Below are 25,738 nucleotides of genomic sequence, written 5' to 3' on the forward strand. Positions count from 1 at the left end.
GCCACGAACAAAACAGCAGCAGGGATCTCAATTCAGACTACAGGGTGCAGAAAGACTAACCTTTGCATCAGTTTCAGATACACTAAATTGGCTGGTCGACCACAACTTCAATGTGGTACCAGTCTGATGTTTACACATTTAACCAGTGTCCAGCGTCTTGCTGCGCATTGGAATAGCCCTACCATCAATCCACGGAGAGGTTCCTGTAGCAACTGCATCTGCCAAGGCACTATGGACAGAAGGTACGCTCTTAATTCAGTGAGGTTACAAACAGCGGTGCTTGCCATTTCAGTAAAAACTTTATTTAACAATTGAACCAAACACTGGACAAAGCCCTTGCTGATAATTTACACTTCCACGGCGCCTCTGCGCCGCGGAAGACTGACGGCGGCAGTGGAAGTCTCTGCACAGCTGCAAAACTTTCATGCAATAGAATATGCACCTGCACAGACACTTCCCTCGCAGCCAACATGCGACAATAAAAGGCATTTCATTCAATGTTTGAAAGCAAATTGAGAAAAGGGAGGGCCAAGAAGAATACGGATCGAGAAAAAAAAAAAAATTTGTGTGGATGATGATGAGGAGGATGTGCCCGACGGCACCGTCCCTAGAGGCCACCCCCTTTTCTGGGCCAACTTTGGTGTTGCCTTGCGTTATCAAAAGTGCATTTGCTGCCTCACACAGGCAAGCAGATGCAGAAAGACGGCAGCGCCCCCAAACAGCACACAGCTCTTGGAATGTGCATGGCTGCAAGGGTGACCATTTGTTTTCACAGTCGTTGCCAAAGACAAAACCTGGTTCACCAGTAACAACCTATACAAAGCTTATATAATAATGCAAACTAGTGGGTAACCAATGGAGGCCACCCAAAGCAAGCAAAAGCTTAAAAAAAAAACTTGTTCAAGAATGAAATGAATGGGGGAAAATAAAGCTAGGGACAGGTACCGAGGATGATGCGATTGTGATGTTGCATTTTGTTTCTGTCCGCCGCTGTACAAAGTCTACAGGTGACAATGACGAAGACGTTTAAAAAAAAACTAAAGTAAAGATGCCGGGATGTTCCAATTGGTGTTGAGTGCTTCTCCCGCCCTCCCTCAGTCCTCCCCGTCCTCTTCCTCTTCCCTCTTTCGCTTCTGGCCCTTTGGAGACTCGTTCTCTGAAAGACGACAACAGCCACAATGAGCACTACCGCTGTGAACACGACTCATCAAAACAACGAGCACACTCGTACTGCCGACTCACCGTCGCCGTCTTCGTCGTCATCTACGTCGTATGGGTTGTAGAAGTCTCCTTCACTTTCCTCCTGAAAAAAATAAAATAAAGACACGCAAAAGTGTCAGAGCGTACCAAGTGAGATCTCAAGGCCTTCAATTTTAGCATGAACTGGCTGCTGAATGCAAGCACCAGCTTTGCACAAGGCAAGGCACCTCGTGCCTGGACAAGAGAATGCCTGCTTTTCCAAGCTGTACACTGCGCAAAAGGTGCTTCCTAGCCAGTACACACTACACAAAGGCACGCAGATCTATGGTCACTTTCTCTCTCCATATATGAATGGTACTAACATCAATGTCGTCTTTTTCTAGGTAATCGAGACCGACCTCTTCCTCCCCATCTTCTCCATCTTCCTCATCAACATCGTCATCCTCCTCGCCATCCTCATCATCTTCGTCGTCCACGTTCACATCGTCGTCGTCATCCTCTGAGGGAAAAAAACATGGACATTTAAATCACAACACAAAACACACACGCAAACACCCCGAAGAAAAGCTGCCTCACCATCACTCTCTCCCTCTCCGTCCACTTCATTCTCCTCATCGTCCTCTTCGTTACCTAGGGGGCGAGAAAAAAAAAGGGGGGGGGGGTGTATTTAGTGCACATCATTATTAAAAAGTTGGCCAAGCACAAACGACGTGAACATCGCCTCACCGTCCTCGTCGTCTGCCTCAGAGTCCTCAGCTTCCTTCTCGTCTCTGTCGTAGCCGTCCAAGTACTTGAGGCTTGGGATGAGTTCAAACACCCGGTCCCTGTAGTTCTCGATGCTCGTCACTTCGCAGTTGAAAAGATCGAGGTTCTTTAGGTTCTTGAACTCTTTCTGCAGAAGAAGGCAGGCGCGCATTAGTTCGCCCGGGACTGACACGCGTGCTGGCAGGCAAGGTGCATGCGGAACACTCGCTCACCAAGGGATCCAAGGTCTCGAGCCCTTTGATCTTGTTCCCGCTCAAATTTAAATGCGTAAGCTTGGGGCTCCCGTGCAGAAGGTTGAGGCCGCCCGAGATCCTGTTGTCGCTCAACTCCAACTGCACACGAGAGGGCGAGAGATAAGGCATCGCCCCGCCATAGCGCACGCACGCACATCCACGCCAGTTGGACTGCTCACCTTTTTGAGGTTGGGAAGCTTGGGGAAGCCCTTGAGACTCGTGAGGCCGACATTGATGAGGCTGAGCGTCTCGAGGTTGACGAATTCCTCTGTGAGGCCGACGATGGCGGTACTTCTGCAGTTGTCGAGGTTGAGCTCGTGTATCTGCGGAGGAGGCGGGAAGAGCGGGAGGGAATGAGATTACACGAGCCGCCGCCGCCGCCGAGGCAAATGCCGCTCGCGACGCCACCGCGGCACGAAACAGCTCGCACGATGCGAAACGCGCCGCGGACAGCAATCGCCGAGCGCCGTGCGAGCACGCCCAGTCCCACCGACATGGCCGCACGCTAAAATTACGTAGTTTCAACGTAAGCGCGCCATTTCTCCGGCACCGGACACAAAGGGGATCCATATTGAAAAGAAGTGCGCGTATACATAAACATAAAAAAGAAGCGCGAACCGGCGCGCTGCCAAACTCGAAAAATAAAAACAGACCCCCGCCGCGGGCGACGCAGCGTCCGGAGAGAATAATTTGCGGCTGAACCTAAAATTTTGGGCGTGCCAGCGATATACGGAGCCGCGAATGCCGAGCGAAATAATTGTTAACTTTTTTTTTCTAACTTGCGCTGCCAATCCAGCCGAGAGTCAACATGGCGGTCGATCCCCAAGTAACCAAGGCCAGACATGGCCCAGGGCTGACATAAACCGCGGTCGGGGCGTGCAATTGCTCGCAACGACCGCTGGACACCGAGAAACGAGGTATGCCTGGGTACCGCGAGCCAAAATGCGATCATTTCGAGTTGCCAATCGCCGAACACCGCGAGGCACGCACCTTCGGCCGATAATGGCGGCGTACCGGTGCCGCACAACGTGGTCTAGTACGCTCTACACAAACACTACCGGCGACGACTGATAAACCGCAGTTCAATACCAACGCGTGCAATGCAAGCTCGGACACGGGGCGCGAACCAGCGAGCGACGACCTTAGCCGAGATGACACTACGAGCTCCTCTTTGGCTAATAGCGCCATGTTGACATTCAGGAGAAAATCGTCCACGTTATGCATCTGACGCTTAGATCGTCTTACTCGTGCAGTTAGATTGCGAGAGAGCCGGAAGAAAGTGCGAAGGGCGAAATTTAGCACGGGGCACGCAATTACATAAGTGGATGTACGGCATAAAGTGGTAAGTTTTCAAACATTTTAGGCGGCAAGCTGCCCTCTACGCCATGCAATGATTTTCCTATTTGACGCACATACTGAGTAACGGAAACTCGCTACCCACGCCGAGAAGCGACGCGACAAGCGCAAATCAGCACGAATTTGCAGAAAACAAGTGGTGACTACTCGAACCGCCAGCATCACATCTCTCCTACAGGATGCACATTTTGCGCTCGTAGCCGCATTAAAAAGTGTGAGGTTGCAGAAAAATAAGATAATCGACGCCTAATGTGAAGCCGTGAAGGGTAAAAACGAGAAGAAAAGATTCACCTGCTCGGGGTTTTTACCCCGCTTCTCCAATTCAATCCTCTTCTCCATTTGCACGACAGCAGCAGAGGCGGATGGCACGCAGCCGACTTGCTCGAACACAGGCAGCGCTGAAAAGCAGGCGCCAAGCAGCGCGGCAACCTCAATATGGGGTCCTCCTTCAAAGTACATGTACGCCGTAGCAAACTAATTACTATTCATGAGGTCACGTTCAAAACGTCCAATCGCAGGCGGCGAACGATCGGGGAAGGACTACGTCACGTGGCTCTTCGGGCCTCCGATTGGCGGAGACGAAAAAATAGTATTTTCAGCGTTGTAAGCCACCACACCGACCACACCACACCTCGATTATTTTTCAGGCAAACACAATACTCGCCGCGCGTGCAACTGCCAATAACTGGCAATTTAAATCGGTACGCGACGCTTTACAAGCGGTACAAGAAATCAGCTGATCACCCGCGCACCTCCGCGATGAGCTACGTACCGGTGCTTGTGTGCGGTAGGTAAATAGCTACAAGTCTTTCAACAAAGCGCAGCTCGTGACAAACCCAGCTGCGCGCATTTGTTTCAGGTTTTTTTTTTTTTTGATGTGTCATGAATGACCGAAAGAAAACATCACAACTGCACGTAGTCATCGCAATAAAAGCCGGTGTTGCTAGGATACAACATTGGGCAATTATTCGGTGATCACGTGTTCCGCGGTTCGCCATTTGCAAGAGCTGCGAAGCTACCGAGACAAGGTTTCTAGCTATGTACTTTGTTCGAATAACTTGAAAAAACGCTTACCGGTGCCTTTCGCATGTTCTCTAGTTGATATCAGCGCTTGCTTTACACAGAGACCTCTCGATTAAACGGGTCCGCAACGGCGCCATCGCTGATGTTTGTTTGTTAGGCTTTCCACGGCTGCCGCGCACTAACTAATTTTCGTCTTCGTTTCGTGGCACCCCGACACGTTTCTGACCGCACTTGGCTTCGACAATGTCGCATTCAGTGTCAAGTCCGCGCAAGCCATGCCGGCCACAGTACTGCAAGGGCTTTGAGACATGCCCGACTCCGTGCCGCACCAGCTGTGCCAACGCTCTGGCGCAGAACAGGCATTGCGTCGAGGAGATATTTGAGTTGTGGCTGCAACGCGGCCGCGCGTTCGTTCAGTCAAGCGGGGCTGTGTTGACGTCGTGCGATTGAACAGGCGAAGCATCTTTGCGTGAATCGTAATAACGAGTGCAACGACTATTGCGTTTTTATTCTACACGTTCGAGACAAATATCGACACAGCGAGCCGAACACGGAAGCACGCGTGTGGAGGGGGGACTACTTTCTTGCGCGCATTCTTTTTTTTTCAGACGGAAGAATTTTGAAGCCGCGATGGGCGCGCCCTTGTCAGCCGGACCGATTCGCATAGCGAACATGTAACGCGTTGAGGATCGCAAACAGTTTCGCATGGCGCCGCCTGCTCTTGCAAGTGTGGACGACGCATCATTTTTGTCGACACGGGCTTTTAAACAAACGCTCGCTTGCCATTCGCGACGTCGGGGCAGCTACCGATCGTGCATTACGCACCACAATGATGTAATGGCATCCCTGACCTTCAAGTACCTTATTTTTTTTCCCCCAAGCGTTGATACGCATTTGTTAATGACGACAGCGCTTCGTCATGCTTAAAAAACGCAGTTTAACATCAGCACAAAAGCAATTGCCAGCTCGAATCGAACAGCTTACTGCATTTAACTTATTTCGTTAAAAGAAAACAGTCTCTTTTTTTCTTTGCAGAATTTTTGTTTTATTTCCCAGGCCATCCATGAAGCATAAATACATAGTCGACAATGCAGTCAATACACTTGCACCGAGTTATGGTCTCCTCTCTTGGCAGCACAGAGCACATTCTTTCTGGAATGTACAATTGGCCCCACATTTCATAAACCGCCGACTCCCTCGAAGCCAGCTCTGCAGATGCTGTGCCGGAGAGTTCAGCCGTTCATCACCATTCTCACAAAGTCTGAAATAAACAATATCGTAGTTTTCAGGTTTCGATTCCAGTTTCAGATCTGAAGACATGCTTAAAGGGACACAAGAGAGAAAAACGATTTTTCGCGTATTAGTTCATTACTCTTTCACAATTTCAAAACCACCACGCTTGCCACGAGATGACACTTGGTCAGCGAGAAAATGTGCAAAATGAAAATACAAGTGGCAATGCCACGTTGAAATTCCCGCACCAAACGTCGTGACAGATTTTGACAGCCTCTACTAGGTACCGCATAGTTCCTAATTGGCAAAAATACAGTACATTGACTTCAGATGGGGTTATAGACTTAGCATATAAAGTTTCAGGAAATTTCGTTGAGCCAATGTCACAAGAATACGACAAATACACACTGACATCTGTGATGTGACGCACTGAGATTTCGGCGCAAGACTTGAAAAATGAAACTTTTACCTTGATTTTTTCTGTAACTTATGGTGAAATTCACAGCCCTAGAGTTCTCACGAGTACACTCTATCAATCTAAACCCGTTCATTGTTTCGCTTCAGTGCTCCTTTAAATCATGCAGCAACTACGGTTGCCACCTTTAGCTGAAGACAAAAAAAACTGAAAGGTATTTATAGGAGGTTGAATTAATGGACAATAGACGCCGTGTTAGGTCTTCAACATGCAACGCCATTTATGGCAACGTTGGTGTCCTAAAGCGAAATTGACATAATGTACAGTCGCGCTCAATATGACTTGCAACACGGGAGCGCGTGGCCTCACGAGATCAAAGATTGCGCATAGCTTCAATGTCACCCGATTTACAAAAAGAAATGATATTTTCTGTATTGGGGATCATCCCCGAGCGCGAGGACGGCATTTATTTCATTAAATAAGGGCAAGTTGAAGTCATGCGCGGTCTCCGAGCTCGTGAGGCCATGCGCTCCCGCGTTGCAAGTCATATTGAGCACGACTGTACATGTACACAAAAACACCAACACTGAGCTAACTAGTCCACTGGTTGGCATAAAAATGCCAGGGAATGGAATACCATTCATACTAAAAGTGACTGAGGTTTCGGTTATTTCCGAATGTAATGCAATGAAAGGTAACTGCACATAGTTCGTCCATAATAGGCTCTTCGCATTCAAATGCACCAGGCCAGTGACATGTACACAAATGAAAGCTAAAAGGTACAAAATGCGTAAGCGACGATGTATCGGATCTATGGAGTACGTACACGTGCAATCATACGCTCTATTCCAATTATCGCTGTACTTAAAGGAATCTTGCCTTCGAGTTTTTATGGGCACAAGATTGAAAGTGGTTGACAATTAGTAGTGAAAACATTTTGGTGATTGACGACAAATATTTATTGTCGTAGTTGTTGAATTGACACCTATGCAACAAGCAATTTTTTAAAAGTAATCATAATCGCGATACAATGGCCAGAAAACAGGCCAATGATAGCCGGTCTTAGGTGCCGACTGGCGACCAGCCCGCTGTAAAAGACCGAGCAGGTGGCAACTCTAGCAACAACACTTAAATCAAAGGACTCCACACCCGAATACCCAATTATGGGCTTCACCATCGGTATAAACGAATAGCTACAAAGTCTGCATACATGACCACCGCACTTCCGTCACTTTTTTATTTTTATTTTTTTAAACACCAGTAAGTGTGTTTCATTCTTATGGCCCATGCATTGCCAAATAATAAATGAAATGCTATGGTTTTAGAAGACAGAAGCACAGCTAATTAAGAGGCATCCTATTGTGAGAACTCCAGTCTTCATTTGCCCATCAGCGGTTATTTTATTGAGCACCTAAACCTACGTCCACGGTAGTTTTTCCATGTCGCCCCCATCAAGACACAGACTGGGTATTGAACCCGCATCATCGTGCTTAGCAGTGCAACGCCACGGTCGCTAACCACCACACTGTGTGCCAAATAACGAAGCAAGAAATTGGTTATCACAGAGTTGTAATGTACATGAATTAATTACAATTAACAATAGTGGGGAGATGTGAAAAGAAATTTAAAAATTTGGATATTACAGAAGAACATATCAAAGTAGTATTTTCCAGCAGTTCTAAATGCAAGATGAACAGACAAAAAGTGCTACTAGGCTAATTCGCACGACAATTTCAATTGGGGCACCAAGGCAGGTGCACTGCAATACTGCTCCTTGAGCTTCCAATGCTCAGTCACTAAAGAAAGACATAGATTGTGGAACATAAATCGCGGAATCAGGAAACAGGACTGCACTGGGTCTCGCTAAAAGCAGTTGCAGAAGCGCCCTCGTCAGGGGCGTAGCCAGAATTTTTTTTTTGGGGGGGGGGGGGGGGGGGGCACCTCCTTGATCTGAAAGGGGGTCGGGCAGGGAGATGTGCTTGAGTGTCATTTTGTGCTCTGTGTGCCATGGCCAAAAAAAAATTTGAGGGGGGAGGGGGGCACGGGCCCGGTGTGCCCCCCCCTGGCTACGCCACTGGCCCTCGTTGACAATGAAACGTACGAAGAGCTCAGGAGAGTAACTAGAAGGACCGCTACATGATTACGTCACAATCACAGGCATGCAAACAGGGGAGGCTGCGGCTCCCTCCCTAATTCTCTAATAAGGGGCACCAAGTCACCCTGTATCTTTATTCAGTCAGACCTGTCCCATTGTGGTTTAATGTGTATGGTTACGGTCATGCGGGTTTTTGACGATAATGGCAGCCGAGGTCACCCAACGTTACATTAAAAGAACAGTTCACTTCCCACCTTCACCCCCCGAAAGCTGGGAACCAAAGGCAGGCCGTTGTGAGCAGCACATCACTGCTTATTTTTCATATTTTCAACCATTGCAAAGCTTATTTTCTTGCGGACTCATTCAATTGTGTGGAAGGGGGGAGGGGCACTGCAGTGAAACTTTACTCCCCCTAATAGAGAACCCTGTGCACGCCTGTGTTGACGATACACGCTTATTCACACGTGTCAATACGGTGATAGCACTGCTGTAACACTGCTCTTCAACTACGCAGTGACGTTGACCTGCACCCCTTCCCCAACTGTCAATGTGGAACTGAGGATGGGCTCTCTCTAACCACGCAGCAGGCCCAGCTTCAACTCATCATGGGGCTAAATTTTCATAATGCTTTTTAAGCAGTCAAACAGTCCAGCCAGGCCAAATCGAGCATATGTAGCCAAAGAAATGCTATCAAATTTCAAAGTCACCAAATTTTTGTTTTTGTACTGATGTAAGTGACACTTATTAAAAGTCTGTGGAGTTAAGACCGGTGCATTTTAAATGATTCCACTGCTGGAAAGATGAGGTCGCACAGGGGCAAGGAGCTAAATTTTTTTAAAATTATATTTTGGGTCTTACGTGCCCAAATGAGGCACGCCGTAATGGGGGACTTCAGATTAACCTCTACCTGTATGAAATACTTCCAATATAATCTGTAGAGTCACAGTAGTACTCTCAGCCCATCCAGCAACGTAAAACTTAACACACACCAGGAGACGCGATTTCTATTCTTTGTTTGAGTGCTACTACGGTGCCACAGGTAACAACATCTTTCAATTTCTATTTTGAGAGTCCCTCAAATGAGAGGATGACCAGTTGTAACTGGCCAATATCAAGGGTGATGCCATAACTTCTCCTGAGGCGTGCACTCCTCAAAAGGCCTATCTCTAGTGTCTGCTTTCTGAAGCTTGGGGGGGGGGGGGGGAGCGACTGTGGGACAGGCTAAATTTACTACTTAGATTGTACTGTACGCATGAGATTAAGTATAGAGATGGACTGAGTTGTGCCCAGCATCTGTAGCAAATGGCTGTTCTTTGGTTAAGCATGTGCACATAAACAGGACATTTCAAAGAACTACCATTCCTACAATAAGACGAGAGAGTGCTCATGTTTCAAGGGAAAGCCACATATCAGAAAGCAAATTTGTAGAGCCTACTGTCTCCCCCGGCAATACATCCACGTATTATACCTTCATAGTGGACATTTCCTTGGGAGTCCTCTTGGCCAGCAAGAAGCTGCTCCACTTCATCGTCAGTCAGCTTTTCACCTACGTTAGAAAAAGAAAGAGAATGCGCAATGGAAATGTAGACCACCTCTCTTGTACAGACTATTGCTATCGGCCATTTTTCACAGCGCCTGCTCAAAGCACCTTACACAATGCACTGGGTGACTTTACACTGAGAAGGTGCATAAAATGATAGCATGCTGAAATGGTGGGAAATAAAAGTCAGAGTAAGTGGTCTGGTACAGTGCTTCATTATTTCCTGCCATTAGCCTAAACCACATTTTACTACTGGGCACAAGACTATAGAGTGCTTCACCCGACACTGTGACTTGCAGAAGTATTACATCAAGAACCTTTACTCAAGAACTGTTCAGAAAGACCGCACTTGTCTTGCACACTCGCATTAAAAATTTTCCAGCTGTGTACACTCTTTTCATTGAGTATGCAACCTACACCCTATGCAACCTATGCATGCCACTGTGATCTCTTGCAGGTACAAAGTCTAGGTATGAGGCACAAGGTGGATACAAAGTCTGGACAAGCCAAGATGGCTGGTGGTTTCTCAAGGGGACCCAAAATGTCCAGCAGATGTCGGGGAACAGCCATCTTCTGCCTAGTGTTGCGCCTTTGGATAGAGTCCAACACAATACCTCCACTGCTTTTATGATTTTTGGTGGAAGGATCTGACCAAGAGACATACAGTTGGAGTGGATGAGGAAACAAAGATGCTTTGTACAATATTCACAAATAGCAGGTAAATAGCAAACGTGTAGCTTTATATAGCCTACACTAGCCCACCAAATTGACTAGGTGGTGGCTTTCTCCTGAGCGATGGGAGCATTCAGTCTTAAAGGGGCCCCAAAAACATCTCCGATAATTTTTTGAACATTTCAAGTGAACACGAGCATTCAGTTCAGAATGCCGGCATGATCAACAATGCGAACGTGGCAGTGCAACGAGCCATGGGTGCATCACAAATTCCAAGAAACAATCCCTTGTCCTCTACGGGCCTCTCAGGATCCCCAGCAATGGCCGTGATGTCACCATTCGTGTCTGGTCGTGTCATCCACAAAAAGAACCTGTTTGTCTGCTCGCAGGTACACGCACTCGCCGCTCCTCCTCCTTGCACATACGATTCAGTGTTCACCTCCCACCATATCCAGCCACCCCACCGAGGAGGCTGCACTTCAATCTCAGCATGCCAATGTGTGATCTCTTGCAGGTACAAAGTCTAGGTATGAGGCACAAGGTGGATACAAAGTCTGGGCAAGCCAAGATGGCTGGTGGTTACTCAAGGTTTCAGATGCATTGAGGCTAAAGGCAATGCAACTTTGCTCACAGCTCTCGGCACTTCACTACACCAGTGACTTGAGCAGTAATTGTTATGCGATGCAAAAAAACTAAATTTAATTTCTGTTCACTGATGACGAAGATGGCAGAACTGCTGAGGTGGTAGTCGAACCCGGGTATATCGAACTCGCCAAAAAACATTTATTAGTCAGTATTATGGCATAATTCGATATAGGGCACGCTATAGGATTTGGACAACGAAGGGCACCATAAACAATAAGAAAGTACATTATTAATATGAGGTGCTTAGTTGCGTGCCCTACTTTGGTGAACAAAATAGTCCCTGGATTTTCTTCTGTGTCACGACTTCGCTGCCTGCGACAGCACACACGCCTCCACGTTGTCCAACGAGTCGAAGCAGCTGAGGCCGCAACCTTCCACATTCACGCAATAGCGCCGGACCAACGCAAGTGCACTAATCACTTCGGAGCATGTAGGCAATGGGCCATCGTCAATTTCCTTATTGTTGTCGCTTTGGCTCGTGGTCAGCACGACGTCTGCAACGTAGTCCTCATCTTGTAGCTCACCCATGATGGCGACATCATCGTCCGTACTGACGAACTCGTCGAATGTCGATCCGTCGATAGTTCCCGGGAACTCTGCCAGCTCGCTCCAAACTTCCGCGGAAGCACCTGCGGTGTTTTCAGTGCTGTCATCGGAATTTGGGGTGTCATCACCACGCATGCGGAAGCCGGCACGCCTAAAGCAGTTCTGGATCGTCTTCTTCGTGACATCTGCCCACGATCTACATAGAACATAGAAAGAGCTCCGAGCAAGTCGATCTTAAGCTCCCTGCCGACACGAAGGTTCACAGAGCACCAACAGGCAACACCACCAGCACGGACCAAGCTGAATGAGGACTCGAGGAAAACAGGCAGCAGCAGGCACACAAGCATAAAGAAAGAAAAAATGGCGCTCACTTCTACTGCCTCTGTACCTCGGAGAAAGCACGACGGCCTCTGATTGGCTGTAAGCGCTGCGAGCGGGCCAGGATCATTTCTTGCAGGGGGGTGTTCGCCCGTGCACAACCGGGTCTAAACCACATTTTCTAGGGTGGCGCCGGCAGTTTTCGCCGCCACCGTGAGGGAAAGCCAACTTGCTGGGGCACTTTTGAGGCACATGGAGTTTGATATATCGGTTGTCGTTGCTATTTTCGTTCGATGTAACAGTAACTTTTGCTATATATTCTCAATGTAAATTTACCATGTTTAGAAATTGTTCGATATACGGGATAATTTGATATAAACGGGTTCGATATAGTCGGGCTCGACTGTATCAGTTTTGAAGTATTTGTTGTGTTGAATGTGACAATGCACACATAACAGTATGCACACGACAGTAATGGATGTGTGGAGGATAACAGATAAGTTGTCAACTTGGTTTCGGTTCATAATTAATGCTTCAGCAGTGCTAGAAAACAAAGACAATAAAAGGAACAATGAATGGTCAAATTAAATGTAAATTAGCAGTAAATTAATTTATTCCATGCTCTATCAAATTAATTGCTCTGTACCACTGCCCAAGTATTATTATGGAAACTATGGATGCTAACTTTAACAGATGTTTTTCAGTGGTTGAAAATCTGCACAAATCGGCATATGTGCAGCTCAACACATCACAGCACAGCATAAACTCAAACCTCTCTCTAAACCATAATATTTATGGTACTGGTCGATTCATCAGATTTCCTTAACAATGTGTCAAGAAGCATCTCACAAATTAATTTTTTATTGGTGCCACCTTTTTCCTCATGTCAACAACTATATAGTACATGCATTTCAATGACATTTACTGTCACATTGACATAATGTTCAATTCTTTACATGTACTGTTTTTCCTTGGTCACACTGATGACTTATGTTGAATTCCAATGGTGGAGTCGGAGCAAGCTTTTCTGCTCCTTTTGGAGCAAGTGTGTTCCAATGTCCGAGTGAGGGCGGGAGTCAAGCGTTCCAATGGGAGAGTCTGAGTGGATTCAGAGTGGGAGTCACTCCGTGGAGCAGGAAAAGTTGCTCCGCCAAAATCGGTTGAGTCGACCGGAACTCGGCGTGACGTACTTCCTTTAACACGTTTGCCTGCTTGGGGGGCGCTGCCGCCGTCGCGTGTTTTGAAGTAATGGCGGACGACATGGGCGTCTGGGCAAACCGTGCGGCATTCCTTCTGCTGATCGATAGCGACAGCTCCGAGTCAGAAAACTCCAGTTTCTGCCCGAGCGATTCATCTGATAGTGACAACGACGCTGAAACTGCCGCGTACAAGCAGGAATTCGACAGTGGAATTAGCAGAAGGGAATAACTACACGCAAGGTATTCTGGGGGAAACTCAAGCACTTCCACTTCCTTCTTGCTCCCATGCTTGCTCCGGCGGCCCGGATTATTTTCCAATAGCGGATTTGGAGGCGTTCCTCTACGCCAGAGTTGAATGCTTGCTCGCAGAGTCCATCGGCTGCTCCGACTCTGCCATTGGAATTCAACATCAGCCAACCAAATCCTTTTTAAAGGACTCCACTCACCAGGCTCCACCTGAAATTTTGGTTCTACACAGGAAGTTGTAAGCTGTATGGCACCATCTACGAGCACCTTACCAAAATAATGAACTTTTAAGTTAGTTCATTAACTCCTTCATTAGTCAAGGAGTTAAAAGTTGAGCATTCCCGTTGACATGCCACAAAGAAGCAAGTTCCACTGCCGACGAAGACACTCTCCCCCTTTGCCCTGGTAAGTTTGTGCAAACAGTGCTGCTTCCAGAAGTTCTGCAGTGTGCTGGAGCCATGGGATCACACTGCATGATGCGTCCCGCCTCCCTTTTTTTTCTTAGGTATTTTTTTCTCTTCACTGTGCATTTTCAATGGCAGTGTTTTCTGTTCTACATTAGATAATTAACCAAAGTTACATGCCATGGCTGATTCATTGCATAGGGGCATTTACATGTCTGTCACTCAAAGTGCAGCTACCTCAAGAAAAAGAATGTGTGACCTTCCATTTTGAAAATTTCAACCATTTCCATGCTGCAGAGCCATTTCATACTTTGTAGACATGATCCCCACTGCATGATGTACATGTTGCACTTGTTCTTTTGTTGTGCCCAGACTGGTTCGGGATAATTTAAAATACAGTTACAACTCGATCTAACGAAACCTGATTTTACGAATTTCCCAATGTGAAGAAGAAACTTTTATTCCCCGGCAGGTACCCATAGGGTTCAATGTGGTTATCAACTAGAATTAACAAAGCTAACATGGCACAAAGGCCGATTCAACAAAGTTTTCCTGGAAATAAGTTAGAAAAATGTAGTGATTTCTTTCTAATTTTTACACAAACTGGTTTTTCTTCAGGTGTGTGCTGTAGCGCTATCGCGTTAAAATATCCAGCCTCCCTAGTTGTATTTTAACGAGACTGCATGCCGTGCCCATGCAACGAACAACGGACTTAACAGTCGGTAGCGCTTTTACATGCCATGGCAGTTTCTTGACCCGCAAATGCTCCCACAGGAACACAATGGTTGGTTTCGTTTATTAATAGTTTATGCAACATATGGCACTGATCGTGTTCTTGTAGCTTTCTTGCTCTGCCTGCTCCCACAATCACTGCCTTCGTTATCCATGTCTTTGCATATCCGCAGCTTGTCATATATTCACATGACTGTCTATGTCGCCTGTGCATGTATCACCAGAACATGGGAGGCTCCATGTCCCAACTGCCTTGGCGGACTTTTTACACGTTCAAACATGTGTTAGTGGCAAATAAAAATAGCGTGGTAGCTTTCGGGTGCCACAATGTTACAATTTTAGATTTAGAAGGACTGAAAATCTCTGGATTTTACGAACATCCTAATTCAACGAAATAATTCAAGCACAATCGTCACTTTATTAAATCGAGTTTCAACTGTAATGCCTTCTGGCACAGCAAACATCAGAAACTGCATACACGAAACTGCCATGAACTGCACTCAATTCCACGAGATCACTTGCTTGCACGACTAAAATTGCAGCTAATTACATGTGTGCTTGCTCAGAAGCATTAGCTTCCTCAATGTGCTTGCTTCATCTTCAGAATCCACTTTAGGAGTGGCAGACCAGTCTGCAGACAGTTCACATACCTACGTACGTTTAAGTTCTGCGAAAGTGCAAATTTAAGGCGACGTATTAACCATCCACATTGTAATTTAAAGTAATGTAACCCTTATTTCTAAAGGTGAAGAGCAGTAGCATAGCCAGAAATTTTTTTTTGGGTGGGGGAGGGTTCAGTCATACTTTTTGTATGTTTGTGCCTGTGTTGTTATGTGTGCATGTATATATGCACATACAAAATTTAAAAAGTTATTGAGGGGTTTGAACCCCCCCACTGTCTATGCCACTGGTGAAGAGGTCAGGTCTTCACATGTGTTCCTCAGACATGTGGAGATGTGCATAATAATAATGTAATGAATTCAGTTTGGATTGACGGAATTTTTTATACCAAAGCAACATATTAATAAGTTATGGAGGTCGTTGCAGGCTCTTGACATTAATCACCTGAAGTTCTTTAATGTACATGCAAAACACAGCACAGTGAACTAGAAGAGCTGTAAACATAATGCATTTTAAGCATAATTATTCTCACCGGTTATGATAATATTGAGACCTTATCTTGGCACGTACATTTGTTCCATCGGCAAGTTTAAATGCAGTGTTATCGACAATCTCCCTGTAGCTCATTTATAAGCATTTCGCAGCCCCAATTGTGCGTGCATTTTGTAAGTTGGATCTGTTTACTGCTTACGAGCACAGGTGAATATGAAAATATATACCACATGCCAATCGCTTTCAACCTGTTCCTATCTTAGCTTGTGCTCACAGCACACGTAGTGCCAGAAATAAATGGGCCATGCTATGCTATGTAAAACCATAGTATGGGCAATGCAATCTTAACATGTGACATGCCCCAGTCTTTAAGCCTCACCCAAGGTGGTCAGTAGGTGCCTCAGCTCGGCTGAGCTGATGTAGCCGTTGCCGTCCTTGTCAAAGTGGCGCAGGCCCTCAATGAAGTCCTCGGCCGTGTCTGTGCTGCGGTTCTTGCTGATTGTCTGCAGGATCGGCAGGAACACGTCGAAGCTGATCCGCTCATCTGCGACACAAGGTAAAAGAAAAGGAAAGTAGCAGCAGTCAGATTGACAAAACGTCAATTTTATGCAATAAAAGGAAAAAACATCAACTCACAATGGGCCACTTAAGGTCATCGCATGGTGCAACGTTTCCACTAGGTTACAGTGACGCAAGATGCAGGTGTGACAACGTGGCACTGATGTGTTTTGTTTTGCCTTCATTTCATGTCCGTGTTCCACTCATGTCCCTCCCTTATCACATGTCAAAACCAACAAGCCCAAAGGCACGTTTGTAAGTCAGCATCAATCCAAAGGTTTGACTGATGTGTACTGTTACACATTTGTCACGTCTGTCTGCTCGGGTTCTGTGCTGCTGGGGTCAGTTTTGAGTTTCGCTTTCACCAAACACCACTCAGCTTCAGTGATCTCGCTTGCTCTCGAGGCGGACTGTGCCCACTAAGAGTGCAAGTTGAGGCAGTCGCTACGGGTAGCACTTGTCCATGTCCACCATTTAGCAACTATTTGCTCATTCACGCTTAAAGTTCACTAGTGAGAATAGAGAGAGTTCTACTGAGGGCTCCCGAGAGAAGACACACACACACACAACACACTGGGGTATGTGATTAACACTTGTGAATCATTGAACTCTGCAGCACACTTCACTCGATGGATTATCCTTAAGTCATAGGCTGCAACTCCATTCTTTTGTCTCTTCCACACCCACTTATGGTTCACCTGCTTTCTTTTGTGCAATGACATAATAGAACCAATTTACTATACTGCTGAAGTTTATTTAGCCTGGCTTCGTACCTCTCTCTCGAACGTACTACTTTTGTACACCCTTCAAGGCGCCTTTCTGTCGTTAAACTTGATCTTGTCAACAGATTACTCGGGTACAGCATTCCTTCATCATGAAACATGACAAGTGTCATGTAGAATTTGTATGAAATAACGCCTCGCAGCCAAGCGTTTACGTCCCTGTCTACCTCATAAGGAGAGTATGAAAAACTGCGAATAAACGTTGTTACACCGCGGCGGAGCACTGCCGGCCACCTACCAGGTCTCAACTGATGGCAGCACTTCTTCACGTCAGCCTCGGTGGGATTCTGGCCAAGGGCGCGAAGCACGTCGCCGAGCTGGGAGATGTTGATCTTGCCATCGCCTCGGTTGTCAAACAGGGAGAAGGCCTCCTGGTAGTCTTCGCGAGGAAACAAAACGAAAAAGAGGCCACCAGAAAGCGCTCAAACACCCGGTTCAGATACTGGAGCAGCCCACAGCACTAGCGTTATCAAGCATATACGACGTTACGGAGCAGCAAACAGTACAAATGCAACTTCCCGAACCGCAGATATCCGCTGCTTGACGTCCGTCCTATCACGCACGGAACGGCGACATCGAAATCTAAAGAGTTTATCAATGAAGAAGTGAAAGTGTTCCCCTACGTTGCCAAGATAAGGGCTCATCTCACACTCTGAAAAAGGCGTGACGTGACATTACCGATTTCAGTGAAGCTGAAGTACTTGCGAAACGAGTGCATCGCGAACCTTGCGACTGAAAGCCCGAGGCTACAAAATGTCCCTCGATCGCTGCAGTACTTGACTCGCTCGACTGTTGCTTCGCAAGGTTTTGCCCGCACTTCCTAATATGGCATAAACTACAACACGAAGCCGCAGACCGCGGGGGGGACAACACCGCAGCTAGCATGACAAACTGGGTGTGTCAACGGATCGGTATTCCCGTTTCGAGAGCTTCGCGCTCACTTGCTTTACAGGCATGCGCTTGCGTCGACTTACCGCTAATTTGATCGTCCGTGTAACCGGCCTGTAAAGACATTAGGAGTCACGTTAACGAGGAAACGTTGGCTGACGAATTCACGGCACGAAAATAACGGATGCAAACTCTTACCATGATGTAGAGGCAGCCGACAAACTAAAATGGCGTTCCCACAGGTCGCTTACCGCATGCAGGTTGTGACGTCATTTCCGGCGCGGAAGTGCTTGTCTGCTGGCGCCTGGTCGTCCAGCGAGGAAGAGGCCCATGATGGGCTTCACCTCGATCACGTCTCAGCGTCCTCACGTCGGATAACACAGACATTTTGCCGTTATTTTACGCTATTCTGCACACTGACCCACAGGTATGTGTACTTACACACTGACAAATATTTGTATTGTACTTGTAGCTGGGCCAGTGGGTTCATACACCTTAAAAAAACCCATAGACTATTGTTACTTGGGGCAAAAGGAAAGCAGTAATACAAGAGTGTAATAGTCCATGGTCTATTTCAAGTGGAGTGTTGTTCAGTTCACACACATGCGATCAACAGTGAGGTTTTTCGCTTGTCCACACAAGTGCAGCATGGATTCTTGCCCTGAAGAATAGAACTCCCCTGGTCCTCGTGACATTCATTTCATGAACATTGCTAGTTCAAGTGCTGTTAAAGCACTTCAAACCTACCCTCTGACCTTGTTTGGATTTCACACATCACCTCACTTTTCACAGTGAAGCAACTTGAGACAAATCCGCTTAACCACCTTACTCTGCATATTTACATTAAACTTCAGTTATGCGACTACTTGCTCTAAAGTACGGCATGTATATTATACCATGCAATAGCAGTAAAGCATCGCCAGGCTATCAAATATTTGGAAGATTAAAACACCTCTACAGACTCCTTCGATGAGCCCCTTCACACTAAATATTTGTTCATTTACAAAACACGACAACGTAGCAACATACAAAAATAGAGACCTTTTATTAACATCAATGTAAAATAGTAGCACCAAATAATTCGTTTTTATCGCAATACACTGCACAGTCAGTGTGCAGATTTCGCTTTAATTACGCTATCTACGGACTGCCTAAGAGTTGTTATCACGTCCCTGGGGTCCTTGCTCTTTGTGATGGCTGTTCCCGATACAATCATGTTAGCGCCAGCCTGAAATGGATGTAAAAATCAGAACCGGTCAAGTACCGAAAAATTCACATACATGAAAGCCATTTCAAGGAGCACTGTACCCTGCACATCAACCGCGCATGACACAACAGTTAATGCAGCATTTGTAAGGTCCAAAGACGTGGCAAATCGACTACACCCAAGGCATACATCACCAACAACATGAGCCCCTACAAGCGATGATGAAGACCACCTCATGATGATGAACAGGTGCACACAACGAAGAAGCACCTAATAAATGCCCACAACACATACGTACCTCAGCGCATTGGTGAATTGTGTTTGGCCCCACTCCACCGTCTACTTCTATGTCCAATTCCTTAAACTTGGAGCGCAAAAGCTTCACCTGTGGGAATAAGATACGAAAACATGTGTGATGACAGGATGACAGTTACTGTTACGCTTCTCGTGCCAGAGACAAAACTCCTCACTTTGTATTTCTCATAAAAATGATGCAGAGAGAATTCCTAAAAGGAACGAAAGACCAGTACTAAAGTAATGATTTATGAGTAAAAAAAAATACGGTTTACTGCTTAAGATGTTAGTGCTTCAATATAAAAAGAGAAAGATTACCAAAGCAGAACCATTACGTGCCTATTAAAGGGACACTAAAGAGAAACAACGAATTTGTTTATATTGATAAAGTGTGCTCGGAGAACTCTTGTGTAGTTTATTTCACCACCATAGGTTTATTATTAGAGGAGAAAACCAAGTTCAAAGTTTCATTTTTAAATTTCGCGCCGAACTTTGTAATTCGTGACGTCAAAGATTTCAAAGAGCATTTAACGTATTTTGGCGCCACTGGCTCGACGAAATTTCCACAAACTCGTTATGTCAAGTCTCTGGCCCCCCTCAGAGGACAATGTACTTCTATTTAACCAATTAGGAACTACATAGGCCCAAGCAGGCGCCGTCAAAAATATGTAACGTCACGGCAAATGGTGCGGGAATTCCAAGGTGGCGTCGCCACCTACATTTTCTTTTTGCGCGTTTTCTCGCTTATTAAGCGTCTTCTCGCAGTAAGCATGGTGTTTTTGGTATTGTGAAAGACTACTTTACTAATGCGACAAAAATCGTTTTGCTCTTTAGTGTCCCTTTAACATCTTTACCTGATGCCCAATATCGTTTAACACTGTAAAATACAATTACACGATATGGCCCTAGCACTGACGTGCACTGCCAGTAAAGCACACTGTCGTCGCAGTTCTGTGCTGTATGAAAACGACGTAGGCACGCACCTGGCAACGCACGGAAGCAGCAAGTTGTAGTGCAAACTTAAATTTGTACAGAACTCACTTTTATAGCTACTATACCATCAGAAGTTTTGTTATATGGTAATTACTAGCACCTCCATTTCTATAGCCCTTCAATGCTTTTTGAAAGACTCTGATCATACTGCTTTCTCAATGTTACAAAAAGAAAACAATTTAAAAATGAAAAACCCTGATCAATCACGTATGTTAGTCAAAATTTCATCTTGTGGCTGTATTATGAGACGATCACCTTTGGTGACATCGCCAAAATGTCACCTTCAGTGCATGCTGATTGGCTGTTTGAGGAAAGGCGGGCATGTAGTCACCTCAGTGAGTGGACACGCGAGATTCTACATTGTGCGAAGCGATAATGTCGCTGGAATACAGAATACAGTCCCACATCCATCAACACTCACACTCAAATAAGATGAGACCCATGATGCAGAAATTATGCGATAACAACGACCAGGCATGAACGCGAAACACTTGGCTTCTCTAAAAGAAACACTGCGGCCAGCATGCAAAAAAATGAACCCTAAAAATAAAAAAAGAAAAGCCACAATACGTGTTTGCAATGAAGCCATATTTAAGTTGCACAAGAAATGCCCGCATTGCTAACCATAACTCATCAGATGTTGAACAAATGTCGTGTGATGTTTACTAAATGTTATGAACGTATTCTTCCACTTGGTTTTTAGATAAGCTCCAACATTATTACATCAAACAATGCAGTAATGTGCTATAGTTAGAACCCCCTTCTAGTTTTTTTTTTCTAGGCTGCTGTTTAGTATTTGACCACTGTGACAGGTGTCAAACTATTACATCTTCAGAATTTCCATGCAGATACCCAAAGCAACCGCAGCTGAGGTTGTATAAAAGAGCCAGCTTTGTGGTGTGGCCTATGGATTGGATTATGGAAGCATAAGCAGCCAAAATATGAAAGAACATTCACAGTAAGCAAAGATGTTAGCATGACATTAATGGCACTACGCAAATGCTTACCAGTGATTAGAGTGCATTAGCATATACACTCAAGAGTTCGTGCACTGAAACACAGTATAAACAGTAAAGCTGTTAAGAGGTGTATGACGAGAGATATTGTGCGGCACATTGTCCACTATAAAATGTCAATTAAAGGACAGCCAGCAACACAGATGGAATCCCAAAGTGACCATATGACAAAGCACAAGCTAGAATACACACCCAACCACCAACATTGGTAATGAGCTATCACTAAGAACAGCCAAAAAGGCTGCCCTAAAGCGTTGTCGGGGTGCACAACCAACGCCAGTATCGATAAAACTGGCACAGTATACACGAACATGCAATCTGATGCAAAGGAAAATACAGAAGTACTAAGCTCGAATGTAGTGAAGCATTTGAAAAAGCTCCGATACAGCAAAAGTAATGCTGCTGTGTATAATGAAGCATTTGGAAAGTCCTGGGTAGGTTTAGGGCAGTGGCAAAACAGACTTTTAGTATTTCCAAAGTGAGTAAGAACACAGTCTAACAGCGTCGCTGTCTTTTATGTAGGAACAGCTCACACTGGCAAAGTTTTGTTTCTTTTGTTTTTGTTAAGTATTAAGCAATGTTAAGTGTTAAGCACGTGCTTACAGTGAGTACGAAATAAAGAAGCCAAGTGGAAATGTCATCAGGTAGTGCTTAGTCGACTTTTACGAGGAGCAATGATCCTTCATTCATTCTTTGTTCCTCTGCCGATTGTTAATCCAATATGCCTGAGACTATACAGTGAGGGGACAGGGTTGGAGAGTGCATATGTAACACTCTGAAATTCAGACTGTCTAAGCGAGTACAAGCACAACACAGTTTTCCACAGTTGGCAAATGACAAACATGTTATCTGCAGTCACAACAATTTAAGGAGCACACACCTGCAAAGCCCATTTACAACTTGCCTTTTAAAAACGAGCAGCAGCACAAGACAGTGGACCATGGAGGGAACAAACAAAGCACTGACCAGTGCCTTTTTAAAAACATGATAATACTGATATGTGTTGCTTTAAAAAGCACCATGTACGCACATGCCCAAGTTTGCACTTTATTGCCTTGTGAAACACCAAGCAAATCTGTTCATTTATGAACAGCTTGCGTGAAAACAAAACTTTTGAAGTGTTCCAATTTGAATGCAAATTTTGCACAGTTATCCTCTGCCTTCTAGCCTAAACACTGCACATACAGTGTTCTCACATCGCAGCATTAAGCAGCAACTATCTCTTTTCCTGAACACTCTTATCTGTTAAGGCCCTTTATCCAGCTGTCGTGGCTAATCAAAGATTACAGAAGAATTTTGTTGGAAACACCCTTGTCACTATAACAGCTGTGTGAGAATACAGCAACATACCCCGACGATAACGTCTTGACGATGATAACGACTGTTTTGAGTGAAGGTTTCAGGGTGTTTTCTGCAGCTGTGTGCTTATCGTGTCTTATTTTCACGCGTTATGCATGATGTAGCAGCCAAATGGCAGAAGATATCTTTAAAGATGAAATAAGAACTGTCAGTGAGGGTACTCAAAGCCTTAGTCTTTACCTAGCAAAGTGCAGTGCTAGGTACAGGCTCTGTGTACCTAGCAGACTGTAAGACTACTGTTCATTGCGAGGCAGTTACCAGATTAGATAACCATAATGTGTTTTAGATAGAGACTTGTTTAATTGTGTACCTTGGGCATCATATCGGCCATGAAACTTTGTCCACCGAATCCAGGCTCCACGGTCATCACAAGCACCATGTCAACATGCTCCACCAAAGGTAGCACCACATCCACGGGCGTCTTTGGCTTGACACCCACTCCGACCTGCAAAAGACGAGCGACAGGTCCCTGGCTGTAAAGGCGAATGCAAGCACAAAAGGTATTAGTGATCGATTTCTTTGACGAGAGCCCATATGACAGCTAGCTAAGATTGACGAAGTGCAACCTTTCCACTCCATCGTGCTGTTTGTATCTTCTTTCCCAGTCGGTGTTTCTCTCGTCCCTGTTAACGTGAATCATACATAGGGCAAGAACAATGAACGTGCACCATGGAGGAACGTGCACCTGTAAGCAACACATGCAGGCTGTCATGCAATCACGGTGCTGATCTTCGTCATGTTCTTGAACAAGCCGTGGAAAAATGTAGGGGCACGTCTACTTCGTGAGAACTTTTGCAAAAGTTTCATAAGTGTCGTTCTGACAAGCATCAGTACTCGCTGCCAGAGACTATCGCAGTGAAAGTTTCAAGCTTGCGCCAATCTGTTACAGAGAGCTGATTAGAAGTGCCAACAGCGATGGGCCACCAAGATGAGCCCACTTTTGGCTACAAAAATGGGACATCAGGGCCTTTCCTGTTCTTTCCGTCACGACGTACACCTACGAGCCCAATACATGTCTGTACAATTCCTTCATTAGCAGCCTTTGGATGGACTGTGTGTGCACCTAGTTAGCAGACGTGAAGAAAGTCTACGCAAGTCGTCCGCAAGATATTTAAGCGCACCGTGAGCAGTGCCTAACCTCAAAGCTCCTGCTGAGAAGCTGCACATTCTGTGCCGCCTTCCTGTGAACAGTAATGGCGACATCTCTTTTTTTCTGGTTCCCAATACCAGATGTGTAATTCTGCAAGCATACTTTTGTGACGTATCTACTCACATATTTCAAAAGCAGTGTTTTGCATGGAGGCTGCTAGCTCTATAGCTACACTATCTGAAACTGGGCATATTACACGGCCCAAGATTTCACTGCAGTTGATCGACCTGTTATGCATATATCATAATTCCATCACTGCCATGCATATTTCTCTTCTCAACTTCCAAGTTTTTGCCCCACATGTTGCTGCCTGTAAAATGCAATGAGTGTACATTTTTAATTAGAAATACAAGTAGCTAGTAAGATGCCAGTCGTGACTTAGGTGCAAGGCAATTCCTGCTGAACAGGCTTTCAACCCATCTTTACTGTTCTGTGGATTTTGTAGCTCGATACATGCATATAATCGCAGCGGGAAAGGCTGACCTTCATGCCGGCTTCCCGGATCTTGCGCACGAGTTCAAGCGGTTCTGCCGTTGCCTCGATGTGGAATGTATACTGATCGGCACCAGCATCTGCCATCGGCGACACCCACTGCAAAGAAAACAATGAAATATCCACTTAGAATAACAGAGAGCTGAGCTAGTTGGTAAGTATGCATTCTAAAAAGGCACGGCGTGCAAACACGGACACAAGAAAGAAGTCAGGACACCACAAACGCTGTCCTGACTTCTTTCTTGTGTCCGTGCTTGCACGTCCTATCTTTTTAGAATGAAATATCCACGGTACAATGTACTATCCATAAGCAAGAGGAGGTAGTGTCCATAAGTAGCTATTATATAAAACTGGCGCTCCAGGCACACAAAGCAAGAGAAAGACGTACACAAAACACGGCACATGTATATTGAAGTTTCGATCATGTCATCCCATGTGACATTATGTCAAGACAGTCAGCTTGGCTATCATTCGCAAGTGCTACGAGACCTAAAGCAACTGCACGTTAACCAATTACAGATCTATTGCACACTTTTGTGTCGGATAACTCTGATCTGCAGGCAGAAATATCGGCCGATAAACCGAAGGGAGTGTCGATAGCTCTTACTTTCTCCGGTGCTTGCACCATCATGTGCATGTCGAAGAACGTCTTGGGCAGTTTGCTTTTGAGGCACTTGACGACGGGATGTCCGAAAGTAAGGTTCGGCACGAAATGCCCGTCCATCACGTCCAGGTGGAGGTAGTCCGCTCCGCTGTCCAAGAGTTTCTGAGATTCCTCGTATATGTTCGCCAAGTCGGCGTTGAGAATGGACGGGCCGATTTTGCACTTCAAGCTCGAGGAAGTCATTTTGCTGGCTAATTGGGTGCCGACGCGGACGCCGCTCATGCGAAATAAAAGTTCATACAGCGAGAAGACGCGTGCGGTCGGGAAGAGGATAAGGACCTCAAGACGCCCGCTGCAGCCGCTTCTAATCTCTCCTCTTCTTCTTTTATCGCGGGAGCGCTAAAACACACACTTCGCGCGGCCGCTAATCAATCACATGTGCGAGTCAGCTTCGGCTTCTTTGCAATACACACTTTAGGTCCATTCGATTCACCCTGCACTATCTGAACTGGTTCATGGTGGTGACGTCAGAGTGCCGTCGTCGTGCAGGGAACGTTTCAGAAAGTGCAGCAGCAACGAGATGTCGAAACGAATACGAGAGTGCAGATGTCGTGCAAGCCCTCTGCTACGGTCGGCTGTCTCGCGAATTGTGGAGGTTGT

The 25,738-nt window shown here is 45.8% G+C and overlaps 3 protein-coding genes across 15 annotated transcripts in view; all 3 read right to left on the reverse strand.

Moving 5' to 3' along the window:
• Positions 1 to 280: 280 nt before the first annotated feature.
• On the reverse strand, positions 281 to 4,929 carry LOC119394348 (acidic leucine-rich nuclear phosphoprotein 32 family member A). 6 transcript variants are annotated; one of them, XM_037661648.2, is made up of 9 exons: positions 4,629 to 4,929; positions 3,846 to 3,952; positions 2,378 to 2,521; positions 2,178 to 2,297; positions 1,927 to 2,092; positions 1,777 to 1,830; positions 1,563 to 1,699; positions 1,243 to 1,303; positions 281 to 1,156 (listed from the first exon to the last, which is right to left on the reverse strand). In XM_037661648.2, exons 2-9 carry the CDS (start codon positions 3,891 to 3,893, stop codon positions 1,095 to 1,097), a joined length of 792 nt encoding a protein of 263 aa, XP_037517576.1. In that variant the 5' UTR covers positions 3,894 to 3,952; positions 4,629 to 4,929; the 3' UTR covers positions 281 to 1,094. The 6 variants fall into 6 exon arrangements, with proteins under 6 accessions (XP_037517576.1, XP_049271713.1, XP_049271712.1 ...); XM_049415756.1 differs by lacking the exon at positions 3,846 to 3,952 and having other exon boundaries at positions 4,629 to 4,917; XM_049415755.1 differs by lacking the exon at positions 4,629 to 4,929 and having other exon boundaries at positions 1,599 to 1,699; positions 1,783 to 1,830; positions 3,846 to 4,134.
• A 668-nt stretch (positions 4,930 to 5,597) lies between these two features.
• LOC119394349 (myosin-2 essential light chain) overlaps positions 5,598 to 25,738 on the reverse strand; it is a 59,414-nt gene continuing 39,273 nt past the window's right edge. For 3 of the 8 annotated variants that reach the window (XM_049415761.1, XM_049415759.1, XM_049415758.1), the window contains 4 exons: positions 17,314 to 17,454; positions 16,115 to 16,279; positions 9,789 to 9,866; positions 5,598 to 5,838 (listed from right to left, as the gene is read on the reverse strand). In XM_049415761.1, the coding sequence (XP_049271718.1) occupies positions 5,810 to 5,838; positions 9,789 to 9,866; positions 16,115 to 16,279; positions 17,314 to 17,454 (413 nt within the window). In that variant the 3' untranslated portion in view covers positions 5,598 to 5,809. Of the gene's footprint in view, positions 5,839 to 9,788; positions 9,867 to 16,114; positions 16,280 to 17,313; positions 17,455 to 17,753; positions 17,919 to 18,049; positions 18,090 to 18,161; positions 18,276 to 25,738 lie in introns of those variants that run through there. The other 5 variants (XM_049415762.1, XM_049415757.1, XM_037661651.2 and 2 more) reach the window with 4 other exon arrangements.
• Positions 18,993 to 25,527, reverse strand: LOC119394351 (ribulose-phosphate 3-epimerase). Its single transcript, XM_037661652.2, has 5 exons — positions 25,082 to 25,527; positions 24,466 to 24,573; positions 23,143 to 23,277; positions 19,469 to 19,555; positions 18,993 to 19,191 (listed from the first exon to the last, which is right to left on the reverse strand). The coding sequence occupies exons 1-5, from the start codon at positions 25,358 to 25,360 to the stop codon at positions 19,072 to 19,074; spliced, it is 729 nt and encodes a 242-aa protein (XP_037517580.1). The 5' UTR covers positions 25,361 to 25,527; the 3' UTR covers positions 18,993 to 19,071.

This window comes from Rhipicephalus sanguineus, chromosome 5 (assembly GCF_013339695.2).
Source record: "Rhipicephalus sanguineus isolate Rsan-2018 chromosome 5, BIME_Rsan_1.4, whole genome shotgun sequence".
Classification (NCBI taxonomy): domain Eukaryota; kingdom Metazoa; phylum Arthropoda; class Arachnida; order Ixodida; family Ixodidae; genus Rhipicephalus; species Rhipicephalus sanguineus.

What these genes read in the sequence shown, in the direction of transcription:
- LOC119394348 (XM_037661646.2), bottom strand. Translation starts at nt 4,013, where the DNA reads ATGTACTTTGAAGGAGGACCCCATATTGAGGTTGCCGCGCTGCTTGGC. An exon ending in TGAGGCAGACGACGAGGACG is followed by an intron (nt 1,831 to 1,926) that starts GTGAGGCGATGT and finishes CTCGCCCCCTAG; the next exon opens with GTAACGAAGAGGACGATGAG. An exon ending in TGACGACGAAGACGGCGACG is followed by an intron (nt 1,157 to 1,242) that starts GTGAGTCGGCAG and finishes GTCGTCTTTCAG; the next exon opens with AGAACGAGTCTCCAAAGGGC.
- LOC119394351 (XM_037661652.2), bottom strand. Translation starts at nt 25,360, where the DNA reads ATGAGCGGCGTCCGCGTCGGCACCCAATTAGCCAGCAAAATGACTTCC. An exon ending in TCCGGGAAGCCGGCATGAAG is followed by an intron (nt 23,278 to 24,465) that starts GTCAGCCTTTCC and finishes CGTCTTTTGCAG; the next exon opens with GTCGGAGTGGGTGTCAAGCC. An exon ending in CAATTCACCAATGCGCTGAG is followed by an intron (nt 19,192 to 19,468) that starts GTACGTATGTGT and finishes CATCCATTTCAG; the next exon opens with GCTGGCGCTAACATGATTGT.